The 25,281-nt window shown below is 36.1% G+C and overlaps 1 protein-coding gene across 1 annotated transcript in view; it reads left to right on the top strand.

Moving 5' to 3' along the window:
* The window catches only part of LOC126335899 (arrestin domain-containing protein 3-like), a 65,972-nt gene that overhangs the window by 21,506 nt on the left and 19,185 nt on the right, over positions 1-25,281 (top strand). Inside the window, exons 2-4 of the mRNA XM_049999371.1 lie at positions 4,262-4,399; positions 10,825-11,085; positions 23,573-23,755. Coding sequence (XP_049855328.1) covers positions 4,322-4,399; positions 10,825-11,085; positions 23,573-23,755 — 522 coding nt within the window. The 5' untranslated portion in view covers positions 4,262-4,321. The remainder of the gene's footprint in view (positions 1-4,261; positions 4,400-10,824; positions 11,086-23,572; positions 23,756-25,281) is intronic.

The following is a 25,281-nucleotide window of genomic DNA, read 5'->3' as shown; positions in this document are numbered from 1 at the left end:
ACATTCTTGATTAGTCCTGCTGGAATGTCATCAGTCCCCTTGGCTTTGTTCTGTAGCTTTCTAAAGGCTTTATCAAATTCTTCCAGAATGTTGTCTCCTTTATCATCTTTGTGTACTTCCTCTTGCTTTCCTATTACATCACTCAGTAAAAGTGTTCCATCATACAAGTCCTCAATGTTTTCTTTCCGTCTCTTCATCAAATATGCACAAAACAGCATTTTTCCCTCTTTGTCTGCTACGGCATCCAAGTTTGTTGTTTTGTGTTTGTTATAAAATTTATTTGTTGTTCTGTAGGCTATATCAGCTCTTCCATTTTGCATGTTTTCTTTCACTTCTCTGCACATTTCCTGAAGAAAACTTTCTTTTGCTTTCCTACCTTCTCTGTTTACTAAATTCCTTAATTTTCTGTATTCAGTTTTTACTTGTTCAACAGGTGTATTTTTGTGTAGTCTTCTGTTTTCAATAAGCTGAATAACATCTGCTGTAATCTGTTTCCTCTTGTATTTGGATTTAGTTTTCTCAGCTATTTTTTTCTTATGATTTGTATACGCCAGATTTAATTTGTTCCTAATTTTCTTTTACTTCAACATATTGGAAATTTTTAGCTAAGTTGTCTGTTTCTTGTGCATAATGCCTTGCCAATCTCTCAGTTTCAGTTTTTCCATTTTCCCGATCCTGTTGTACTGTCTTTTCTTCAAACACCTGAATTTGAATGATCTTTTTATTGAGACCATGTTGTGATCACTGTCTGTGTGTGCAGATGAATCACTCTTGCAGTCTTTTACTGATTGTCAATTCTCAGTATTTCTTTGTCACCATATTTTATTTCAACGTACTCCTGTTTTCTGTTCAAGTGTAAATGAACTGAGTCTTGTTATCTTTGAGGGACAGGCCATTTGAAGTGAACCAATCTAGAGCTTCCCTAAACATACTAGCCATAATGTTCTCTAGACTGCAGTTGGGTACTTTGTCAGTCGTATTGGTTATGTTATCTGCAGCTAGGATGAAGTGTGCTTTTTGTGCCCTACAGCATGGCAGGTCATTGATACAGGTTAGGGAAAGTAAGGACCAATCTTCGAGCCCAGCAGTACTCCACATTTCACTGTGCATCATCCAGAGCAGGCAGATGGCTTTGCAGAATTATTCAGTACTACCTTCTGCATTGTGTCATCTAGATATGACTTGAGCCGCATCCCTTCTTTACCTTTTAAGCCATAGTAGTCAGCCTTCATTAGTAGAACTTCATGATCTACACTGCTGAATGCTTTAAAAAGTTCACAAAATATTCCAACTGGAGACATTTAATTGTTTATAGATTTGGGGAGTTGGTTGAGAAATGAGAAAATGTTATGTTCAGTTGAAGTTTTGGCATTCAAATTGATTTTTTAAAGAATGTTCTTGAAAATAAGTTTCTCTAGAATTTTAGAAAGATTTGGTAGCACTGAAATTGGCCAGTCGTTGAAACTTCAGCTTTATCATCTTTTTTGAACAGTGGTTTAACAATTGCATATTTGAGTCTATTATGGACAGTACCTTGATTTAAAGACTCATTATATACATGACAGAGAACTTTAAGAATAAATTAGCAGTAGAGCTTCAGTACTTTGATAGATATATAATCCACACCAGTGGAATTTTTATTTTTCATTTGGATTATACCTTTTTGAAATCATATTCTGTATGAATCAGGTTTAAATTCCTGACTGACAGTTTTAATTTAAGTCTCCTGTGTTTCTCCAAAATAAAACATGACACGTTGCCACATATGTACTCATCAGCAATCTAAATAAGACAATTACAATTAAGAAACCTGAGATGAAAGTCATGCAAATAGCATAAATTAAAAAGGCTTGCAGCAGGCCATGAAGCAAATGAGTAAATAAATAAGTAAGTGATTATTTGGATGGTTCTGTGATCACACCATGGCCATGCCTTCCTACATCCTACTCCAATCAATCTAAGGTCCAGTCTTTAGTGACATAAATAACAGACTCTAATCAGACAGGCCTATCTGCGAATCGGTATCTCCACTATATGGTGAGTGGCAACTTTCCTTCTCATAATATTGTTAAATAACAGACACTACGAGACACTTCATGCTAGTTTCGCTTGCTTCCATCTCTAAATGAAGAAAGTATTCTCTACATGGTGTGACACCTTCCACTTCAGCAACACTGTGGGGCATCATCTGAAAACCATGTTTATAAACTTAAGGCTTTCTTCAACAACTTTTTTCATAACAATTAAAGCTGAAGTCTGTGAACAGTCATTCCAAATATGTTTGTCTTGTCATTCTCCACTTTCTGTATTAAGTTGAATGAATACTTTGACAACATACAGTATACATTGATAAGCCAAAACATTATAACCACTGCCCACCATGACACTGTATGCTGCCTGCTGGTATTTCAGCCACGTGACATGGTAACAAAAGTATGTAACTGGAGCAGACACCTAAGAGGGATCACCCTAGTGGAGATGGGCTGCAAATGGGGAAATCCATTGAGATAAGCAACTTTGACAAAGGGCAGATTATTATTACTCAGAGTCTGTGAATGAGCATCTCAAAAACACCAAAGCTGGTCAAATGTTCACATGCTACTGTCATGAGAATCTACGGAAAGAGGTAGGACAGCGAAGCTAGCACTAGCCAATTTATGGTTGGACATCCATGACTCTTCACAGAACATGGATTTCAGAGGCTTGTCTGCTCAGTAATGTAGGATGTATGGTGACCTGTGGCATCTCTGCCAATAGAGCACAATACTGGTGCACGCATAAGTGTTTTGGAGCACACTGTTCATCATACCTCATTGAACGTGGAGCTCCACAGCAGACCGCCTCTACATGTTCATTGTTGACCCAGTGACATCATCAGTTACAATTAAAGTGAGTATGGGACCATAATGTTTCAACTGTTCATCAACGTAAACATGTCAGCTCCTCAGGTGAATTACATCTTTGCTATACTAGGTCGATAACTGGCTCCACAAACACCAGCACCGAGATGAACAGCAGCTCAAAACATGCAGCATGTCATGGATACAGGCTGGTGGGATCAGTAGTATGTTATGCGTTCATTCTCCTGTGCTCGCATGGGACCTGTGCTAGTAATCAAAGACACACAGACAGCTGAAAACCACCTGCATCCCTTTGTGTTTGATATCTTCTCAAAAGGAGGTATCATATTTCAACAGTATAATTGTCAGAACTATTCTAAGTGGTTTGAGGAGCATTATAGTGTCTCAGCAAACAAATTCATCTAATGTAAATCCTATGGAGCCCATCTGTGTCATTATTGGGCACCATCACCGTATACGTAAAGGAAGCACCCGTTATTTACATGAATCACATGACCCGTACATTGATATCTAATGCCGCATACCTCCACAAACATACCGACAAACCATTGGCCCCCTTATACACGGAATCAATGGTATGCTTTATTCCAAAGACGGGCAAACAAGCTACTAAAAAGGTGGTCATAATGTACAATTGAACCTGTATTAAGCTTAAGTTTTGCATTGTAAATGAAAAAGACTGTTGTTTCTCATTTTTAAGTGTCCTTTTCTTCCCAAAGCTTCTGGTCGTAATGTTGTCCTTTTCTTCCCAAAGCTTCTGGCCGTAATGTTGTTGTTATGGTCTTCAGTCCAGAGACTGGTTTGATGCTCCTTTCCATGCTAGTCTAGTGCAGGATGAGTGAAGTTAGAGTTTTGGGGCAGGGAGTGGGGTTGGTGTGGATATGGGGCATAGAGCTAGCAAATATTGAGACCATAAGGATTATGGGAACAAAGAATGTGCTATAGGATTAATGGAAACCGCAGAAAATCTAATTTTGAATGACTGGATCAGACTGGAACTGATGTACCCCTGAACAGGAATCCAGTGTCTTATAGCTGCACCCCCTTGTTAAACCTTATTATGCCTCTGTGGAAATGAAAATTTGACTTTTAGATAAATACAAAGTATGTCAGATGTTTACCTCCACAGTAATGGAAATTTGTTCTACAGGTAAGAAGTGCCATCATGTTTATAAACAGGAATGTATCCATTTTTCTTTCATGCAGTTTCTTGAATAAATTTTGAGAGATAAAGAAAATTCTTAGCATAAATTATCTATATGTAAATGTGCACCTTTGTACTCTCTTCTGAATGTTCTAAAAATGTTACTTTGTGACAAATTGATCAGATGTAATTGATTCCGATTTACACACACACATGCGCCCACTTAACCTTTCTATGCCTTTTATCTTTTATGCAGATATTTCTGCAAAATTCAGAGGTGAAGCCAATGTGAGGTGGACTGAACGAGTGAGAAGAAATGGTGAAACCAAGAGTGTTACATTTTCAGCATATGAAAAGTACTTTGAAACAAAATATTACTTTGTTGGAGGTCCTTGTAAGTATACTCCATTTATTAATTCCTGTTTATTTTGTGTTACTTTTGGTCAAATTTCTTGATACCGGATAGTTTAATTTCTGTAGAGCTCTCTCATTTCAGAGACTCTCAGGTCACAAATAACATATCATTAGTTGCTATGACATAAAAGATGATTATTATTAAAAGGGAAGTCTGTTGCTATCCTCGTAGCAGATGAAACTGTAACATAAAATTTTGTATGGTACATGTCAAATAAGCTAATAAAATGGAATCGCCAGGTTTTTAATGTTGAATTCTGAGGTGCTGTTGTTAGGAAACATACATTTCTGTATCACATATTTCCATTGCATGTTTCTCCCATCTGTACATCACATGATCAGCAAGCTGAGAATGTGTTATTATCCAGAATTTTATTCCACTCAGTTTAACAAACTTGCTATTCATTATATCATATTTTTAAGATGTTTTGTTAAAAATTTGTATCCCTTTGTTATCTGTCTGTATTTCAGAAAAAATGTGTCTTTTTTACCTTGCAAAAAAATTGTTATTTGTACCAGCTTTCTATTAGAACTAATTAGATGTGACAAGTATCATGAATATGATTCAGGGTACATGTTAATAAGAACACATGTTAATAAGAACACTATTCACAGCACAAGAGGGATATCAGGTTTGTGAACTGTTGTAATAGGTCATGACATAATCCTACATGATGGGGGAAGACATTCTTTAATTCTTCAATAATTTAAACACTTCATCCAGAAACACTTCATCCAGAATGCAGCTGGGAGACAGAGATAGAGTGAAAGTGGTTAAGAAGGAGAAAGTAGTAAGAAAGAGCAAAAGAAAGGGATGAACACTGTGATAGATGGAGAGAAAGATAGGAGAAAGTGCCAGTGGGAGAAAAGACAGTGGGAGAGAGATGTATGTATAGAATGTTCTGTGTTAAAAAGAGCTTGAATATATTGGCATGCCAAAATTTTTGATGATGAAGGCAGAATGAAGATTGAGGCAGCTGGTTCTACATTTTTTGTCAGAATCTTTCAAAGAGGAGCTTATTTGCCTTTTTCATGTTCTGACAGTAGCATTTTTCAGCTGTTAATCTTCTTCTTGGAACGTTTGATGATGGTATACTGTTATTGAATGATATGCACAACATTTTAGTGTTTTGTGTCCATGACTGTTTATTTTTATTAACACACACTGTATTTTGATCATCAGCTTTATGACTTCTATATCTACTCAGACTTGGGGAATGCTCAACCATTTTAGAAAGTGGCACCAATTAATAAATTAACTTTACATGTTTTGAGACTCACTGCATCCTTTACCAAACTGACACATTGCAACTACAAACTTAAACTACTGACTAGTTACTGACTGACATAGTGACTGTACTGACTGGATACCAATTGCAGATGACTGTGATTTTGTCTGAAATTCTTGCTTGTAGATGCATGTATTACAGAAATTACAAATTGATCAAATACTAAGCTATTCCATTTCAGATATTGACATAAAAGACAGGAAAATTAAAAGGGACATAGATGATATGATAGGCAGAGCAATAAGTTTATTTAACTAAGAGGTGTATAATTAGCAAATTCCAAATTATCAGTACTATTTTATGGGAGAGCAGTTTTAACATGCACAAGGATTCCCGAAGTTCACAAAAAGGTTTCAAGAAAGTGAAATTTTCCAGTTGGAATAATTAACAAAGTAAAACATTTTTCTAATAACAGTATACATTTTTGGACACAGAAAAATTGGACCTACAAAATTATGGCCCAGAATTTGGAAAATATTATGGTTTTAATATTGGAAAATTCAGGAACATAAAATTTTTAGTATGAATATAAAGTTTTTGGTAGAAGTAAAAATTTGTTGAAAACTGAGGAATGAGGAATTTAAAATAAGCTAGTTCAAATTTAAAATGAACAGTTTGTAGCAGTATTTAATCTCACATGGCTACATGATGTGTGGATGTGTAAGCCATACATTCTAAGCCATGCATCACCTTATACCTTGATCTAGAAGGTCTTCTGCTATGTAACATATGATATTTGTAAATGAACTCTGTTTCTTTAATGTCTTTAACATGTTTCCCTGTGTTGAAAATGGAAATCTGTGTCAGTTGCCAATAGCTTCTATTTCAATTTTGTTTTTAACTCCTAAATATTTTTTGATGCTACTTCTTCTTCATTTGAGTTTGCTTACTGGTTGTTGTTCTGTAGTAGACTAATGATGTAACACTTAGACTATTCAAAACAGCATTGACAAGATTTTCTCAATTGCAATACTTTTAAATTGGGATGGAATATTTGTTCCTAGTTATATGAGAGTGTTATACCTTGGAATGGTTTTTCACTTTTGGGAAAATGTTACTTCTCCTGAGTAATTTTTATAATTTTAGAAAAAGACTGCAGCACACATAATGTGAATACTATCTTTTCAAAATGGAATAAGAAAAAACAGTGTGTACATAAAGTCTGGGAACATTTTCAATTATTTATTGCACAAGAACTAAATATTGTACAGATGTCATACATATTGCATTTTGAAGAGAAACTCTGAAAGTTTTTTTACAAACATTCAATATGTGACCCATGAGTGACCTGTCAGACGTCAATATGGTAACTGAATTCTTGCCATACCCGTCCCAGCACAGCATTGGCGACTGTGGCTGTCACTTCTCATATTCCCTCCCAGAGCTCTGTTACATCACGCGGTACAGGCAGTACATACACTGGATCTTTAATGTGTCCTCACAGAAAAAAGTCGCACAGAGTGAGATCTGGTGACCCAACACACAGAAAGCTCGCTTCCCACATGAACTCGCCATATTTGCGACTAGTGCTGACGATCGACAAATTACAAAACTACCCTGTGGTGGTATACATGAAAAAAAATCTTTCAGGGTTTCTTTCCAAAATGACATATGTATGATATCTGTACAATGGTTGGTTCTTGTGCCATAAATAATTGAAAGTGTTCCCGGACTTTATGTACACCCTTTATATGAAACTTCTATTATGAGACTGGCTAGAGGCAAATTCTTTATGTGTGCCAAGGTACAAAATGTTCTACCCTACTTATCATCATTCAGATACAATCATTCCGAATTTCATTGTATATATATGAGAATTTTTGGATGCTTGTGAGTGTGTGTACATTACACAATTTTAGCAGTAGATTCGTCATGAAAAATAGCTTATTCACCCTAAATTACAGAGCATATATAAGTGAGTAAACAAATATTTTTGAACATTTTCGGAAGTCACAATTGTTGTACATGACATATTTCTTAGTAAATTGGCATGTGTGAGTTACATTTACTGCAAATATTTTACAACTAACATACTGTGTTACATTTAGTTTTGTTTTTTAACAGGCATAAATATTGTCAGCAGTTTTGGTAAATTAAAGCTGTTTTTGAGTTTGTTAGTAACCATAACTTCAAAAATTTTTCAGGTAACAAGGAAATTTTATTCCAAATATTTCTCTTTCGATAGTAGGTATCTCATTTTAGCTGTTAGTCATGTTAGTTGTAGACACAACTGTTGCATATCAGTACTGTAAACTAGAAGGAATCATCAAGCGTAGCTTGAAGTTATTGTGTATTGTTCTATATAATATTACACTAGCCACAGTGCAGCTTCTCTGTGTATACTGTTCTTGATCATGGGATGAGTTAATTGGCATTTATAAGCAAACTGTCAAGTGTTTGGAACCTTCTGCAAATGGGTGTGTTGGGAGGGCTCCTGAGAGTCATGTATGAAAGACACAAAATGTACCATAAATACTATCCTTTCCTGTGGATACTGTCTTCACTACAGGAAGTACAGACACTGTTGCTGCTCATCCATTTGTCCGTGAGTGATGTGTCAGTGATAAATCGAGTGGTGTGTCAATGATAAATCTAAGTTCCATGTATGGGGGAAATGGAGATCAGGGAGAATCCTCAATTCTAACCAACATGTTCAAGGTGCTATTTCCCACTGACCTTGTTACTGAACCGGAGAGACTCACTTAATCTGTTGGGAAACATGCTGTATCACATGTCATGGAAAGGCAGGTGCAAAAAGGTAAGGGCCTTTTGATTTCTGACTGTTCAAACTTGTCATGAATAAAGGTACTCCTTAAGGAAATGACAGCAAGGGTCAGGCAGGAATTCTAGGTGCACTCAGTGTACAACTGGGGCCTCATTCAGCATGCTGAAGAGGCTGTACCAGCTACTATTGAGGTAACAGGATGCAACCAACTACAGATAGTGGTGTGTGCTAGAACAAACAATGACTGTCATCTGGGATTTGAGGTCATTCTTGGATCATTCAAGGAATAGGCAGAGAAGGTTGAGAAGATCAGCCTTGCTTACAGAGTCTCAAGAAATGTTACAATCTTCAGCATTGTCCACAGAACTGATTCTGGCTTCCTTATTCTGAACTGAGACTTGGAAGGTCCTGTACCAAGTCAGGCTGTGCCTTCCTAGACTTGCACCATAGTGTTGAGAACTATGGTGTCCCCCTTGATGGGTCAGGTGTGCACTGCACATAAGAGGCTGCTACCCAGCCCAGTGACCCCATTTTCACCTCAAACAGGAGCACGCAATAAACATGGATAATCAGAGCACTCAATATGTACAATTACTTGGAGTACCCAATAAACTTGGATAATCAGATTACTTGATACACAAAAATACTTCAGAAATCATATAAATTTTGATTATCTTTGTTATGCCTGAATAAATTACAGAAAATTATTTCATTTAAGTAGAAATATACTAAAATGTAAAATAAAAACATATTTGAACATGTGGAAACTTGAGTTCAGTTTTAAAAAAAACTTTTGAAGTAATTTAAATTTATTATTGTCACCATTTTAAAAATATTAGATTATATTTTTTTCAGTCTAAACAGCCAATATGTAATTCAAATACCTTTAAGTTACAATCTAACATATACCCAAGAAACTGGGAATCCCATAAAAAGTGTTAATAGCAACTCGTTCTGTAAATTATCTGATTATTTATATTTATGGATTGAAAATTCCTGTTAGCTATATGGTAAAATGGGAATTAGTTGTGTTCATTTGAAAGTTGTTTAAGCTATTAGTGCTCTGTAAAGAGACATTTGTCATTGCAGATATTAGTAACTGTTTCCTTTGAAAAGTAGTAACACAATCGCGCAGATATTAAACTACCAATAGAAGTTAATATGGTACCCCAACAGATACCCTCAGAAGTGTTTATTATGTGAGTAACTGGCTAGAAAACTTATACTGCAGTCATGCACAAATCCAGTTTGTGTCACGTTTTCAAGGGTGGGAAAGTATCAGTAATAATTTGTGAACCGAGATTGTTGGGAGCAAACATGATACAGTCCAAACCACCAAACCATACCAAGTCCAATTAACAGCAGGGTCATGATGATTAACAATAATGACATGTGACAATATAGCTTCATATATCGCAAACAGATGAGTCTATTCTGCACAATCAGTTATGTACACACAAGCCAGCTGTTCATCCTACCTACTTCGACAGTCAAATCTTTAAGTGCACCACCTGGCCATAAATGATTTGGCTGTGGTTTGGGCTAGTGTCACATGGGGGAAGAGAACTAGGATACCTGCTAGAGGGTCTGGTTTGAGATGGGGCATTTCTGCATTGACCCAGTAGTGATGTTCCACCTGCATTGGGACCCATCTGCAGCTTCTAGCACCCTCTGCTTCTGGTTGGTTGATTTGGGGGATGGGACCAAACGGTGTCCCCTCATATTGGGAAGGATGGGGAAAGACGTCAGCTGTGCCCTTTTACAGGAACCATCCCAGCATTTGCCTGAAGCGATATACGGAAATCATGGAAAACCTAAATTAGGATGGGGAGACACTGGTTTGAAACATCCTTCCAAATACAAGTCCAATTTGCTAACTACTGTGCCACCTCACTCACTCATGCCATTGTAGTGGGAACAAGTTATGGTTTCATGAGTCACAGTAATGAATTGGTATTGGCTGAAGGAGGATGTCATGAGAAAAAAGCAGGAGATGGGTTTTGTAGGACCAATGTTTTTGGAATCCATGCTGTTTAGCATGGAGTAGTTCATTCCATTCAAAATACTTCATTACATGTGAGCTCAAAATACCTACAGTGTATGAACTTATCGAGGAATCTAGGTTTCCGTATGATCTTAATGGTGCTGATAAATGTCTGCTTAGATCAAAGTAATGTAACAGGGAAATAGTCAAGCAGTTCTCATTTTATGGTGATTGTTTGTTACGATCATGGGGGAAGTGGATATCTTGAATCATGAATCCGTATTGCAGGACTCTCCAGATGATCAACCAGAAATTATTTACATGAAATGTATTAATCTGAACATTACCTTCTGTACAGTTCTTGTTTAGGTTACTGACCACTGATGGTGTGCTTATTTTGCCTACAGCTGTACTCACTTTGGTTTACAAAATTACGTGGAATACTGGCTGTTTCAGCTCAGGAGCTAACACTTCCACCAGGAGAGCATGTGTATAATTTTTCTGTCAAACTCCCAGAAAATTTGCCATCATCATTTGAAGGCACATATGGCCGTATTCGTTACACAATCAAAGCAAAAATGAACCGGCCATGGGCATTTGACGAAAAAGTCAAAGCTTTCTACACTGTGATATCACACCTAGATCTGAATAAGGATCCTTTGGTCAAGGTATGTTATTATGAAGTACTGCATTAATATGAGGACATTATATTATAATGAATTTTCTAACATTCTGTTATACTGTATATAAGTATGCTCCATTTTAGAATATTCCACTATGTTTTCTGATGATGTCAGTAACTATAGTAATAATAATAATAATAATAATAAAGTACACAAGGTATAGACCAGTTTCATTTGATTATAATTGTTTCTCATCCACACTGCAACCTGTCTTGTTTACAGATTATTTGTTGATGGGACACTAAACCCTCATCCTCCTTTTTTGCATATTATTTAATTTTTGTGTGTATTTGACACACACTATACCAGCTATGTATGATATCTTTGGGCACAACTTAAAGTAATCATTTTGCAACCTTTTTTAACTGTCAAGTGTTATTCATGTTTTGCTTAACTTCAAAAGAGAAGTAAGAATGCACCAGTATTTAAAAGGATTCAAATATGGTAACACAACTGCCACCATATCATCATTTTTCATCAACCTGTCATTTTAATTTTAATGTGAGTGTAAAACTGAATGGTATAGGTACCAAGAGTTGTGATATAAAAAGATGCAAAACTTATGTTACCCAAACTCATCAGTGCACTCAGAGTCTTAAAGAATTATGTGCAGAGTTAACACCATTATTGACTATAATCTACAAGAAATCCTTTAAGCAGGAAAATAGCCCCAGTAATGAATAGAAGTGTGGGTCACACATATAGGGTTGACAGATATCAGTGAAGGAAAAATTTTGTATTCTATTTGAGCACTTATTTCCTTTTTTATTTCTGAAACCTTGACATTGATATTACTAGGTTCACCTAAAATCCTCTTATCTGACTCTCCACTTTTTTCTCTAAATCTGAAATCTTGTTTTCTATTTCCCACAGCTCTTAGAATGTTTATTACCCATTTGGTTAGTTTCTTCAGAAATTCTGCTATTTGTTTTCTGAAATCATGTTAATGTTTTTCAGCACCTGTTCTAATACACTTTGAAAATCTGGTAAAGTACTGCTTTCACTCTGATCTAGGCCTGCTTGTTCTAAACCAGTGTTTGTTAAACTTTCTGAGACCAAATATTAGTAACTTCTAACACTCTCCCATCCATCATCAACATTAGTACTTAACTAAACTTTATGATTGAAAAGATTTTTCTTTGAATGTTTTCACTTTTAAAATGAACAAGGATAAATGATGTTTAGTTTATGAAGGTGTTTATTATACCAGTAACAAAAGAGACAATTTGTACTTCTTGTTTCTAACAGCATTTTTTATTGTGTGATGAAGCAGTTCTCCATGTAGCACGAGCACTATGTACAGCTCCTTCACAGGAAAGGAAACCAACTACTCATACTGAGGATAAACACATGCTGCAAAACATGCTTTCTCTGCACCACACCCACCTCTAGTGGCACTTGTTTCACTCACACCCTTCAGCCCCATTTAAAGTCAACCAAGTTAAAATGTGTGCAATATACTTATGGTTTAAAAATCACTTGATTTCTGGACTTCTTGCTTCTGAACTAACAGAACTTTGAAGACTTCAGACTGCCAGTTCTTTGTGTCTGATCTCTACCACTAATAATAATGATAATAATAACAATACTGTGTATCCTACAGGAGTGTGGCAACTGCTGTATAGTTACTGTGTTTTGTCCTGCTGATTTCCATTACAACCTCTCTGCGTAATTGTTGTGATGTTGAATTTATTTAGTTATTCCATATAAGTCAGTACAGATTGCTACATGCGGTTGGAAATATGCACACAGGCATCAGTCGCAACCTACCGTGATGATAATGTGACATAGCAGTTTAAATTCTGAATATTGTTTTTGGGAATGCCACGTATATTTTGAGCATGAGTAAATGCGTCTTCAATATATGTAGTGCACTTAATCTCAATATGCTGGCAAAAAGTTATTTATTATTAATGGAAATGGTACACTTTGTTTCAATGAATGACAATGTAATGTAACCAGCAACTAACCTAGCGATAATATAGAGCATGAAATGATTTCTTTTCCAAGCAAATTGATCTAATGTTACACAGAAAGAAAGAATGGTACAAACACCTGCGTATTATTAAGATAATTGCAAAGAATTTCCTTGCAATTATCTCTTTAAGAATCGAGTTAACTTTTAATCCTTTGAATTAACTGAAAATTTCTTATAGTAGGGGTGAAGCGTCATGTTAGCCTTGCGGTGTTAAATCTCTGAATAAGTTTCATAATCAAAAATATTAACTAACTTTAATATTGAAAACTGACTGTAAAAAATCATAAAAGCACTTAGATTTATTTTCCTTTGCGAGTGATGCTCGCATACACTGAAATATTTTTAGTACACGTAATAGCAGACCCAGTGCCACCAAAACAGTCGAAGCCAGATGGGTAATTGACAGCAATATTATTACTGTCTTTAAATAAATTTTACATGGAAGGAGAGGTATTTTTGAAAGGAAACATAAAATACCTTCAATTAACAATATATTGCAACCTTAAATACATACAGATAACTAGTTATACATACATTGATCCACAGGAGAGAGAGAACAACATGGGGAAAAACAGAGAACAAACAGGGGTGAGCAACATGGCTCTTGTGTATATAAATTACACTTGAAGTTCCATGGTTTCATTGATTGATTGATTGATATGTTTATTCATCCATATAACAATACAAAGTAGATGGACATCATCAATTGTATCTTATGAATTAAAACATACATAGGTTCTTACAATGTTTCCAGTTCAATTCTTACAATTTTTACAGGTCATTTCTTACAATGTTTATAATTATGCCATATGCTGTCTCTTTATAGAGGCCTATGTTGTATTTGTGTGTACTAAATAGCTATCTACAATTATTCTAAATACTCATTTACCTTGTCACAACTTATGCTTAGTAAATAAGCCTTTAGCTTTTGGCTAAAGATATGAAGTTCATTTATATCTAGTATTTACTGTGGCAGTCTGTTGTACAGTTTTAGGCCATTATATAGCATACTGTTCTGTGTTTTGGACTTGTTTCTCCTGTTTAGGTATGTATTGAGCTGTTTATAGCATACATATGTTAGCTTTCCTTACTTACATTACAGTCTGGAAAATGTATTCACATGGGACATTCAGAATTTCTAGTTTTTTGAATAAATCAATCCAATGGGCCATATTGCTGCTGTTTGTCATTATCCGCACAGCTCTTTTATTTACCTTGAAGACAGACTGAATATTTCCATCACTTGTTCACCAAAACATGAGTCCATAACTGAGGATTGAGTATATGCATCCAAAACATGTTATTTTGAGGCATGAAATATTGCGCACTGGTGCAAGTATTTGTAGAGCGTAACATGATGTGGATAGTCTCTCTGTTAAGTCTTTTACACGTTCTGTCCATTTTAACTGACAATCTACCTTCAACCCCAAAAATTTTGTATCCATTACACATTCAGTTGCATCATCATTAAACGTTAATTTATCATCATTGTGTCTCTTATTCAACCGGAAGTACATATAATTAGTTTTATTTATGTTTAAAGTTATTTTATTTTTCAGTGACCACCTGAGAACATCTTTTAGGGCTGCATTAGCCTTTGCTGTCAACTGTATTGGAGTTTTGGCTGTAATCACTATGTTGCTGTCATCAGAAAATAGTATTTTTTCCCCACATCTGATACTCTGCGGAAAATCATTAATGTAAATAAGAAAAAAGGATTAGACCTAATATGCTACCTTGTGGGACACCTATATAAATATTTTTTGGATCTGATAAGTCTTACTAGAAATCCTTCTGAAGTATATGAAATCTTAAAATGCTGCATCCGGTTTCCTAGGTATGATTTAAGCCACTTCTTAAGAACACCTCTTATTCTTAGTAACTCTAATTTATGTAATAAAATTATATGGTCCACTGTATCAAATGCCTTTGATAAGACCAAGAAAATTCCATTCACACAGTCACCTTCATCCAGTGCCTCAAGAATGACCCTTATAAGCTGTGCAATAGCTGATTCTGTACCTCTTTTGGGTCTGAAACCAAGTTGTTCTTTGCAGAGAAGGTTAAACTGATTTAGATACTGCATTAATCTGTTTTTCATTACTTTTTCAATAATTTTAGAAATGGTGGACAGTAAGGAGGTTGGTCTGTAGTTTTCACATGTTCTGCATCACCTTTTTTTAAGTATGGGTATTAGTTTTGCTTGTTTTAAGTTTTTGGAAAAACACCCAGATTTGAACGATTCATTGATTATTTTTGTTAATGGAGCTTTTATGGAATTTGCACATTCTTTAAGGACACAAGCTGGTATTTCATCTAGACCAGTTGATTTTGTATTTTTTAATTGATTTATAACTTGTGCAACCTTTTTCTCAGTTGCCGGTTAGAGTGCCATTGAGTTTGGTGGATGGTTATTGTTGAGTAAGACATACATGTCAGGAAAGTTCTGTTGTAATTTCTTAGCAATGCTATTGAAGTACACATTTACAAACTTAACTATTTCTTTTGGGACGTTCCTTTGTCTGTGTTTGTTCTAAATTTGTGAATTCAAAAGTTTTTGCCCTGTGTGCTGTTTCCCATTTGATAATATTCCAAGCTGCTTTGCTTATGTTTTCTACCTGCAATAGTATTTTGTGGTTTGTGAGTTTTTTCTATAGATTCTCCTGTAGTTTTTATAAAATTGCAAAAAGGCTGGGTCAGTCTGTCTATTTTTGATTGAAGCAAGATACATAAGAAATTCAGAGGGCTTTTTTATACATCTGGTTATCCATATATTTTTTTCTGAAGTTGCAATGGTATGCATAATTTTGGGGAATGCTTCCTCAAATTTTTGTTTAAAAATGGACATGAAACACTTATACATTTTGTTCTCATTCATTTCCACATGGACTTCCTCCCACCATTCATATTGTATCTGGGATGAAAATTCATGCAGGTTTGACTTTAAGAAGAGCCTTTTGTATACTTTTAATTTAGCGGGCTTTTCTACACAAAAATTTACTTTTAATGTCTGACACAAATGATCTAATAAGCCTACATCTTGAACATGTATGTAACATTTTTCCCTGTATCTGTTGCTACACGGTCTATCAATGTAGAAAATTGTTTAGTTACTCTGGTGGGACAGCTTACAAGTGAGGTCATGCCACAACTGTAGCAAACATTTAAATAGGCATGACTGACATCATCTGACTTCATTTTATTGATAGTGAGATCCCCACAGATGATTATGCTTGTTTTTGAGCAAGATACCTCAGCTAGTGTTTCATTTAGTTTTGAGAAAAAAATATCCACATCAGCACTCAGTGATTGGTACGCATAAATTACCATTAATTTTTTGACGTGTTGTGTTCTGTTACTTCAGTAGCTGAGAGTTCAAAATGTTTATCAACACTTAATGCGGTAAGGTCATTTTTTTTTTGTTTAAATGAAATACCTCTCTTCACATAAATACACAAACCCCCACCTTTCACGGAGAGTCTACTGTAGAAACAAGCAAGTACATATGAGGCTAAGGCTAAATATGAGATTTCATTCCCTTTGCACCAGTGTTCTGTAAGACACACAACTTAACTGTATAATGTTTGTAGATTTACTTCTATTTGCTGAAGATTGCTTTTCATGGATTTATATTCTGGTCTAGTACTGTTAAACATTTAGTTGTACTTATCGTGGTTGCCTCCTCTTCTTTGTGCTTGATGTTAAAAATCTTTCTGATGGTTGGAGGCACTGTTTTCCTCCTGCTTGCTACACTGTGCATTTCACTTGCTGTTCTTTCCTTTTCTTCTGGTGGAGTTGGTGCTGAGTCATCAATTGCTGTTGTTGTTGTTGGTTGTAGACATTGGTCCTAGGTCTTTTATTGCTACTGTTGCTGGTATTGTTACAAATGCTTTCCTGTTGGCACTTACTTCTATATCTGATCCTTCTCTAAGTTAAGCACAGCTGGATTCATTAGGCAGGCAGGGATCTCCATGTCATTGACAGTCTTGCTTGTGCAAGACACTTTGCGGACCTCTTTTGCTGTTGGCAGTGCAATTGTGTCATATTTATCACTTATGGAGAAAACCTTGTCACAAACATTTTGATCCGCTGGCAGATTAAAGATTTGACCCACTTATTTACATGCATTCTGTGTCTCATAAAGTGCTTTCTTTCCAGGTCATTTAGGGTGAGAAAAACGGCATTTAAAAGTGGATTGACATAACTTTTTGTAGGCGCTGTTTGCTTTGACGATCTCATGCCTATATGGTATGCCTAGCACAATTATTTTATGATCCCCAAATGTACAAAGTGTCTCTCTTAAAACTCTTGTTGCTACTTTCAGTTTAGTTTTATGTACATCATTTGCACTGCTTACTATCATGGTACACTGGTTTTGCGACACACAATTAGTGTTTTTATGGTCCTTCTGTATTTCCTGTAATCCTGTTCCAGGTTTCACCACACTTGTAGCATTGAGGTCTTGTTGGTAACAAAGAATTTCTGCTATTCCTTTGTCGTGGCTGTCAGAAAGCAACACTATACTAACAGTTTTTGGTAACCCTTTGGTTACATTGTTACCCTGCTTGTTTACCTTCATTTCATGACAGCTGGTTTCTGTAGCTGTATTTCAACATACTTGGAACAAATTGAAATACAGTATCTTTTAATGGAAAATATATGCAATATTTGTCACAAGATATTATCAGACTTGACAAAATGACTTATAATATTACAGATTACTTTCTTATTCTGCATTACCTTCATATCAGTTGAATAAATCATGTCATACATTAGATAGGCTTCCAGGTGATGCCACAGCTGTTAATAATAAAATAATTTTTCGTCTACTGTGGGAACTACCTACAACTTGGACAAGGCATTTTCGTGAGGTATTTCAGCATATGTGATGTATATGTCACAGTTTTACTGTCTTAGAGGCATGGTAAAACTACAAAGTATGTGTGTAGTTTGTGGACTATTCCAGGAAGATGTTCATACATTCATTTCACAAGCCTCATCCTCCACCACATAATGTCACTGTTATAATTATCATCTGAAAAAGGAAATGTAATTATTGGTAACATATGTAATCAGTATTACAGCCTTATGAAAACGTAATAGCAGCAATAATCATTCAAAAATAATTCAGTTTTGTGACTTAAACACAACTGAACCATTCTGATTTCACCCCTTAAAAAGTTACAGTTTACCCCTTGGAGGTAATTCCCCCATGTTGGCAACCACTGTTCCAGAGCCACATGATCTAGCCCTGATTTGTCTAATGCTACCATTTCTATGGTTGATTAAACTAATTCTGTCTTGCATACAGCCTCCAGTTGTTCTTTTTTTGTCTTCTACTTTCAGTGGTCTATTAGTCACGTTGAAATATTTGACTAACATCATTAGCAGAAAAAGTATGACATAAATGTATAAAGCTGTTAGCAGTATCTTCCACACTTTCACATAACACAACACAAAATTCAAATGTAAATGAACTGTAGGAATGTTCTTATCTAGTGCCACATATAAACAGAAATCCAGAATTCAGGCTTCCACTTATGCAACCTGCTTTCAAAGTTACCGTCAGTTCTGATAACATTTAATATTGCTCTGGTTCACACGAAAACTTCCTAAAATACTCTACAATAGACAATTCAATGCATTATATAGGGCATAACTGAATCCTGCAGCATGGCACTGGTAAAAAGGGCTCTTGGAAATCTCATGTGCAATCAGTGTCACATCCGAATTACACTGGGGCAGCACCACAAACTATGACTTTGTGAGAAAACTTTGTACTTCAAAATTACTTACCTTAGTTTATAATGTTTTAGCCAGGGCTGAAACTGCATAGTTGTCTGATCGAGAATCATGTACTCCTGTGTGCAATTTTGTGATAATGGATTCAATGTTGTTATAAATAAAACAGTAGCTGTATAATTCAGTTGAAGAGTGCCATTTAGTACACCAGTAGACTCGGTCTAACTCAGTGCAATAAAACATTTTACAATAAGTGCCCTAACTGCATAATACTTTGACATAGGTGAGCACTACAAAAGAACATCTGCTTTCTTTGACATACAGAAACCTTCTTGATGGATTTACTCAAAAATCAAATAGTCAATTACATTTTAACCTATTTATGTACACGATAATTATCAGACAATGTGTATGAGAAAACTTAAACAGATATTGGTGATTTTAATGTACTAATTCTATATGTGTGTAATCATCATTAATTGTGAGAATAGAATTTATAGTTCTTGCATTTAACAACACAGATAACAGTAACACAGTTGTTGTTGTTGTTGTGGTCTTCAATCCTGAGACTGGTTTGATGCAGCTCTCCATGCTACTCTATCCTGTGCAAGCTTCTTCATCTCCCAGTACCTACTGCAACCTACATCCTTCTGAATCTGCTTAGTGTATTCATCTCTTGGTCTCCCTCTACGATTTTTACCCTCCACGCTGCCCTCCAATACTAAATTGGTGATCCCTTTATGCCTCAGAACATGTCCTACCAACCGATCCCTTCTTCTGGTCAAGTTGTACCACAAACTTCTCTTCTCCCCAATTCTATTCAATACCTCCTCATTAGTTATGTGATCTACCCATCTAATCTTCAGCATTCTTCTGTAGCATCATATTTCGAAAGCTACTATTCTCGTTTAAACTATTTATCGTCCACGTTTCACTTCCATACATGGCTACACTCCATATAAATACTTTCAGAAATGACTTCCTGACACTTAAATCTATACTTGAAGTTAACAAATTTTTCTTCTTCAGAAACGCTTGCCTTGCCATTGTCAGTCTACATTTTATGTCCTCTCTACTTCGACCATCATCAGTTATTTTGCTCCCCAAATAGCAAAACTCCTTCACTACTTTAAGTGTCTTATTTCCTAATCTAATTCTCTCAGCATCACCTCACTTAATTTGATTACATTCCGTTACCTTCGTTTTGCTTTTGTTGATGTTCATCTTATATCCTCCTTTCAAGACACTGTCCATTCCATTCAACTGTTCTTCCAAGTCCTTTTCTGTCTCTGACAAAATTACGATGTCATTGGCGAACCTCAAAGTCTTTATTTCTTCTCCATGGATTTTAATACCTACTCCGGATTTTTCTTTTGTTTCCTTTACTGCTTGCTCAATATACAGATTGAATAACATCGGGGAGAGACTACAACCCTGTCTTACTCCCTTCCCAACCACTGCTTCCCTTTCATGTCCCTCGACTCTTATAACTGCCATCTGGTTTCTGTACAAATTGTAAATAGCCTTTGTCTCCCTGTATTTTACCCCTGCCATCTTTAGAATTTGAAAGAAAGTATTCCAGTCAACATTGTCAAAAGCTTTCTCTAAGTCTACAAATGCTAGAAACGTTGGTTTGCCCTTCCTTAATCTAGCTTCCAAGATAAGTCGTATAGTCAGTATTGCCTTACGTGTTCCAACACTTCTACGGAATCCAAACTGATCTTCCCCGAGGTCGGCTTCTATCAGTTTTTCCATTCGTCTGCAAAGAATTCGTGTTAGTATTTTGCAGCTCTGACTTATTAAACTGATTGTTCGGTAATTTTCACATCTGTCAACACCTGCTTTCTTTGGGACTGAAATTACTATATTCTTCCTGAAGTCTGAGGGTATTTCGCCTGTTTCATACATCTTGCTCACCAGATGGTAGAGTTTTGTCAAGACTGGCTCTCCAAAGGCCATCAGTAGTTCCAATGGAATGTTGTCTACTCCTGGGGCCTTGTTTCGACTCAGGTCTTTGAGTGCTCTGTCAAACTCTTCACGCAGTATCGTATCTCCCATTTCATCTTCATCTACATCTTCTTCCATTTCCATAATATTGTCCTCAAGTACATCGCCCTTGTATAAACCTTCTATATACTCCTTCCACCTTTCTGCTTTCCCTTCTTTGCTTAGAACTGGGTTTCCATCTGAGCTCTTGATGTTCATACAAGTGGTTCTCTTATCTCCAAAGGTCTCTTAAATCTTCCTGTAGGCAGTATCTATCTTATCCCTAGTGAGATAAGCCTCTACATCCTTACATTTGTCCTCCAGCCATCCCTGCTTAGCCATTTTGCACTTCCTGTCGATCTCATTTTTGAGACGTTTGTATTCCTTTTTGCCTGCTTCATTTACTGCATTTTTATATTTTCTTCTTTCATCAGTTAAATTCAATATTTCTTCTGTTACCCAAGGATTTCTACTAACCCTCGTCTTTTTACGTACTTGATTCTCTGCTACCTTCACTACTTCATCCCTCAGAGCTACCCATTCTTCTTCTACTGTATTTCTTTCCCCCATTCCTGTCAATTGTTCCCTTATGCTCTCCCTGAAACTCTGTACAACCTCTGGTTTAGTCAGTTTATCCAGGTCCCATCTCCTTAAATTCCCACCTTTTTGCAGTTTCTTCAGTTTTAATCTACAGGTCATAACCAATAGATTGTGGTCAGAGTCCACATCTGCCCCTGGAAATGTCTTACAATTTAAAACCTGGTTCCTAAATCTCTGTCTTACCATTATATAATCTATCTGATACCTTTTACTATCTCCAGGGTTCTTCCACGTATACAACCTTCTTTCATGGTTCTTGAACCACGTGTTAGCTATGATTAAGTTGTGCTCTGTGCAAAATTCTACCAGGGTGCTTCCTCTTTCATTTCTTAGCCCCAATCCATATTCACCTACTACGTTTCCTTCTCTCCCTTTTCCTACACTCGAATTCCAGTCACCCATGACTATTAAATTTTCGTCTCCCTTCACTATCTGAATAACTTCTTTTATTTCATCATACATTTCTTCAATTTCTTCGTCATCTGCAGAGCTAATTGGCATATAAACTTGTACTACTGTAGTAGGTGTGGACTTCGTATCTATCTTGGCCACAATAATGCGTTCACTATGCTGTTTGTAGTAGCTTACCCATATTCCTATTTTCCTATTCGTTATTAAACTTACTCCTGCATTACCCCTATTTGATTTTGTGTTTATAACCCTGTAGTTACCTGACCAGAAGTCTTGTTCCTCCTGCCACCGAACTTCACTGATTCCCACTATATCTAACTTTAACCTATACAGTTCCCTTTTTAAATTTTCTATCCTACCTGCCCGATTAAGGGATCTGACATTCCACGCTCCAATCCGTAGAACGCCAGTTTTCTTTCTCCTCATTACAACGTCCTCTTGAGTAGTCCCCACCCGGAGATTCGAATGGGGGACTATTTTGCCTCCGGAATATTTTACCCAAGAGGACGCCATCATCATTTAATCATACAGTAAAGCTACATGCCCTCGGGAAAAATTACGGCGGTATTTTCTCCTTGCTTTCAGCCGTTCGCAGTACCAACACAGCAAGGCCGTTTTGGTTATTGTTACATGGCCAGATCAGTCAATCATCCAGACTGTTACCCTTTCAACTACTGAAAAGGCTGCTGCCCCTCTTCAGGAACCACACGTTTGTCTGGCCTCCCTAGCAACGGCAAGGTCCATGGTTCATGGGAGGGGGGGGGGGGGGGGGGGGGGGGGAGTAACACAGTAATGTTTTGAAATTCTATCATATTATACAATTTAATTAGGACAATGATCTAGGCTGAAGGAATAAATTAAAATTTGCGCTAGCCCCAGGATTCAAACATGGGCTGCTGCTTACTAGGTGGATGTGCTAAGTGCTGCGTCACATTGCAGCTACCACAGCTGCATGGATTACCCTAGTACATCTCCCTCCCTGATATAAATTGCAGTTCGTGCAATTTAATTATTTCACATTTTGAATAACGATTCTGCTCAGCAGGATTGGCAAGGTGTAAAGTTTATTTCAGGTAATGATTCTTGAGAGCTTCTTGATTAGTTATAATTTCTCAAGGTAATTACTTTTTGTAAATAAGCAAATTTTCAAGTTATCTGTTTTGCATGATTAAGTTTCAATAATATCCTGTACCATTTCACACGGCCTTCCAGTCCTCTACAAATATAATAATTATCAAACTAACATGAATGTTATTCATATTTAAACTGCTTTGTAGTCTATTTGTTTTGAAAATTTGCATATTGTAAATATAGTTCTAATCGTGACTCATTAAAAATTTTCATTGCTAATTGCTAGAATGAAGCTGAATATTATGAAATTGTGTTGGTATAAGTCACACAGATAGTGTTGCCAAATTTGTTATACGAAATAAGAGTTTTGTGTGCTGATAACAGAGTGTGGAAAATACTAGTGAAGAACCTGATCAACAGTAATAAGTTATGCACTATTCAATACCTGACTGGGATCCTTACTGAAATTATCATTTCTCTGCCTAAAACATTATAGTCTACGGAGCACAGTTTAAATTTTTGTGACAGCAGTCTGTGGCCTGCTCACATGGAGCAAAACTTTTCTTACGTTCTTTTGTAGACTGTTAAATTTTGTAAAACAATAGCTATTATACTAATTGATTAGCATATGTGATGTCTTTTATTTTTTCTCACAATACTGCTATCTTTACCTTATTGTTACAGGAACCTGTATCACAAGTCACCGAGAAAACTCTGTGCTGCTGCTGTTGCCGTTCTGGCCCTTTGACATTAGTGGCTAACATTCCAGCTACAGGATTTGTCTCTGGTCAAGAGATACCTATTACCGTAGAGGTTGATAATGCAACTGAGGAAACAATAAGTGCTGTTACATGTTCCCTGAAGAAGGTATTGTACAGTAACAGTTTGTTTCCAATAAACTAATTTCAGTCTTGAAAAAAATTTAATGCGAGTGGAAGAATATTTCTCACAATTTTTTGTAAAATAATCAAACAATGAAAGAAACCTAGCATACTGAAAATTATGTGACAAGATGGTCCATCATCAATAAATGTAGATTTGTTGTGTGTAGAAAGATCCTCTACATTTCCTCAAGATTTTTTTAGTACAAAATTTTTCCGTCAGCGTAGGTAAAGGAACATAGAAACTTACAATAACATTCAAAATATCCCATTAAAATGATTTCTATACTCATAAACAGGAACAACACAATCTGAAAATGCATGGAAGTTGAGTGAAAAGTGCAACAAAATAATGTAGACAAATTTATATTTCAGAATTGGCAATCTTTCTGCAGTAAATGCATGTAAATAGGAGCAAGGAATGTGAATGTGTTAAGAATTCTGATGACTTCTGTTACTGCCATTTGATTTCAATATATACCTGTTGCTTCTAACTTGTTTCTCTAAAATCCATATTCCAAATGAGTAACTTGTCTATTCCATTATTTACTGTTCCTCTTTCATGTGTATATACTGTGTTTCTGGAAAATTGATATTTATTATCTTTTGGTTATTTTTATTCTTTATGTTTTATAGAAGATGGGCAACTGTCAGCCTCTTAGTCAACTTGATTTCATCTGTCATTTGTAAACCTTAAGGATTCATTATCATTGTCATTCCATTTCCATTTTACATACAAACCCTTAATGACTCACAATTTCAAAGAAAACACTCACTTTTGTTGCCTTACCAATACTACTTGATGCTCTTTTTCTACTGTAGTAAGAGCCACTTGGCATCGATGTTCCAGTGGTCAAATGCGATCCCTAAAATGTTATATCTGAGAATGTCACAGTGTTAAAAATAAAATATATAGCAGTTTCTCTGCCAAGGGAATTAGAAGCAATAAAAAAATTGATAGTGGTGTGAAACTCATTAGTATCTTCATATAGTATCACTATATAGATCATTGTCAAGTGTAGCATGGGGTACTTCCTATTGTACTACATATCAGAGTTCCTTTTCATTCAGTTCACTTCCAGAATATGAGAACAGGGTGTATACGACCTGGGGCATCCAGGAGATCCGGGAAAAACCCAGGAATTTTTTCATCCGGGAGAAAACCGGGAAAAACTCAGGAATTGTTTAGAATTCCAGGAACTTTCCATTGTTTTAGTTTTCAGTTAAATTTTTGTGATTTTGACTGGTAAGAACAAATACTCTAACAAAGGATATTACTGTATCCTGCTATTGCATTATGGGGGGGGGGGGGGGGGGGGGGTCGGTGGGAAAACTTAAGTTGCAAAGGAAATGCGCCGTATAGAACAACAAAACGCAGTGTTCATACAAGCGTCTGATAACAGCAATGTGTGTTAAAGGCTTTAGGAAGACTATAATGCTTCATAACGAGACAACGGGTTTAAATTAGATTCGTTTGAGCAGTTGCGGTCGGGCTCTTGTGCATGCGCAGTT

This window comes from Schistocerca gregaria, chromosome 2, assembly GCF_023897955.1.
Source record: "Schistocerca gregaria isolate iqSchGreg1 chromosome 2, iqSchGreg1.2, whole genome shotgun sequence".
NCBI classification, from domain to species: Eukaryota; Metazoa; Arthropoda; class Insecta; order Orthoptera; family Acrididae; genus Schistocerca; species Schistocerca gregaria.
The sequence above is the reverse complement of the archived record's forward strand: the minus strand, read 5'-3'. Positions and strand labels throughout refer to the sequence as shown.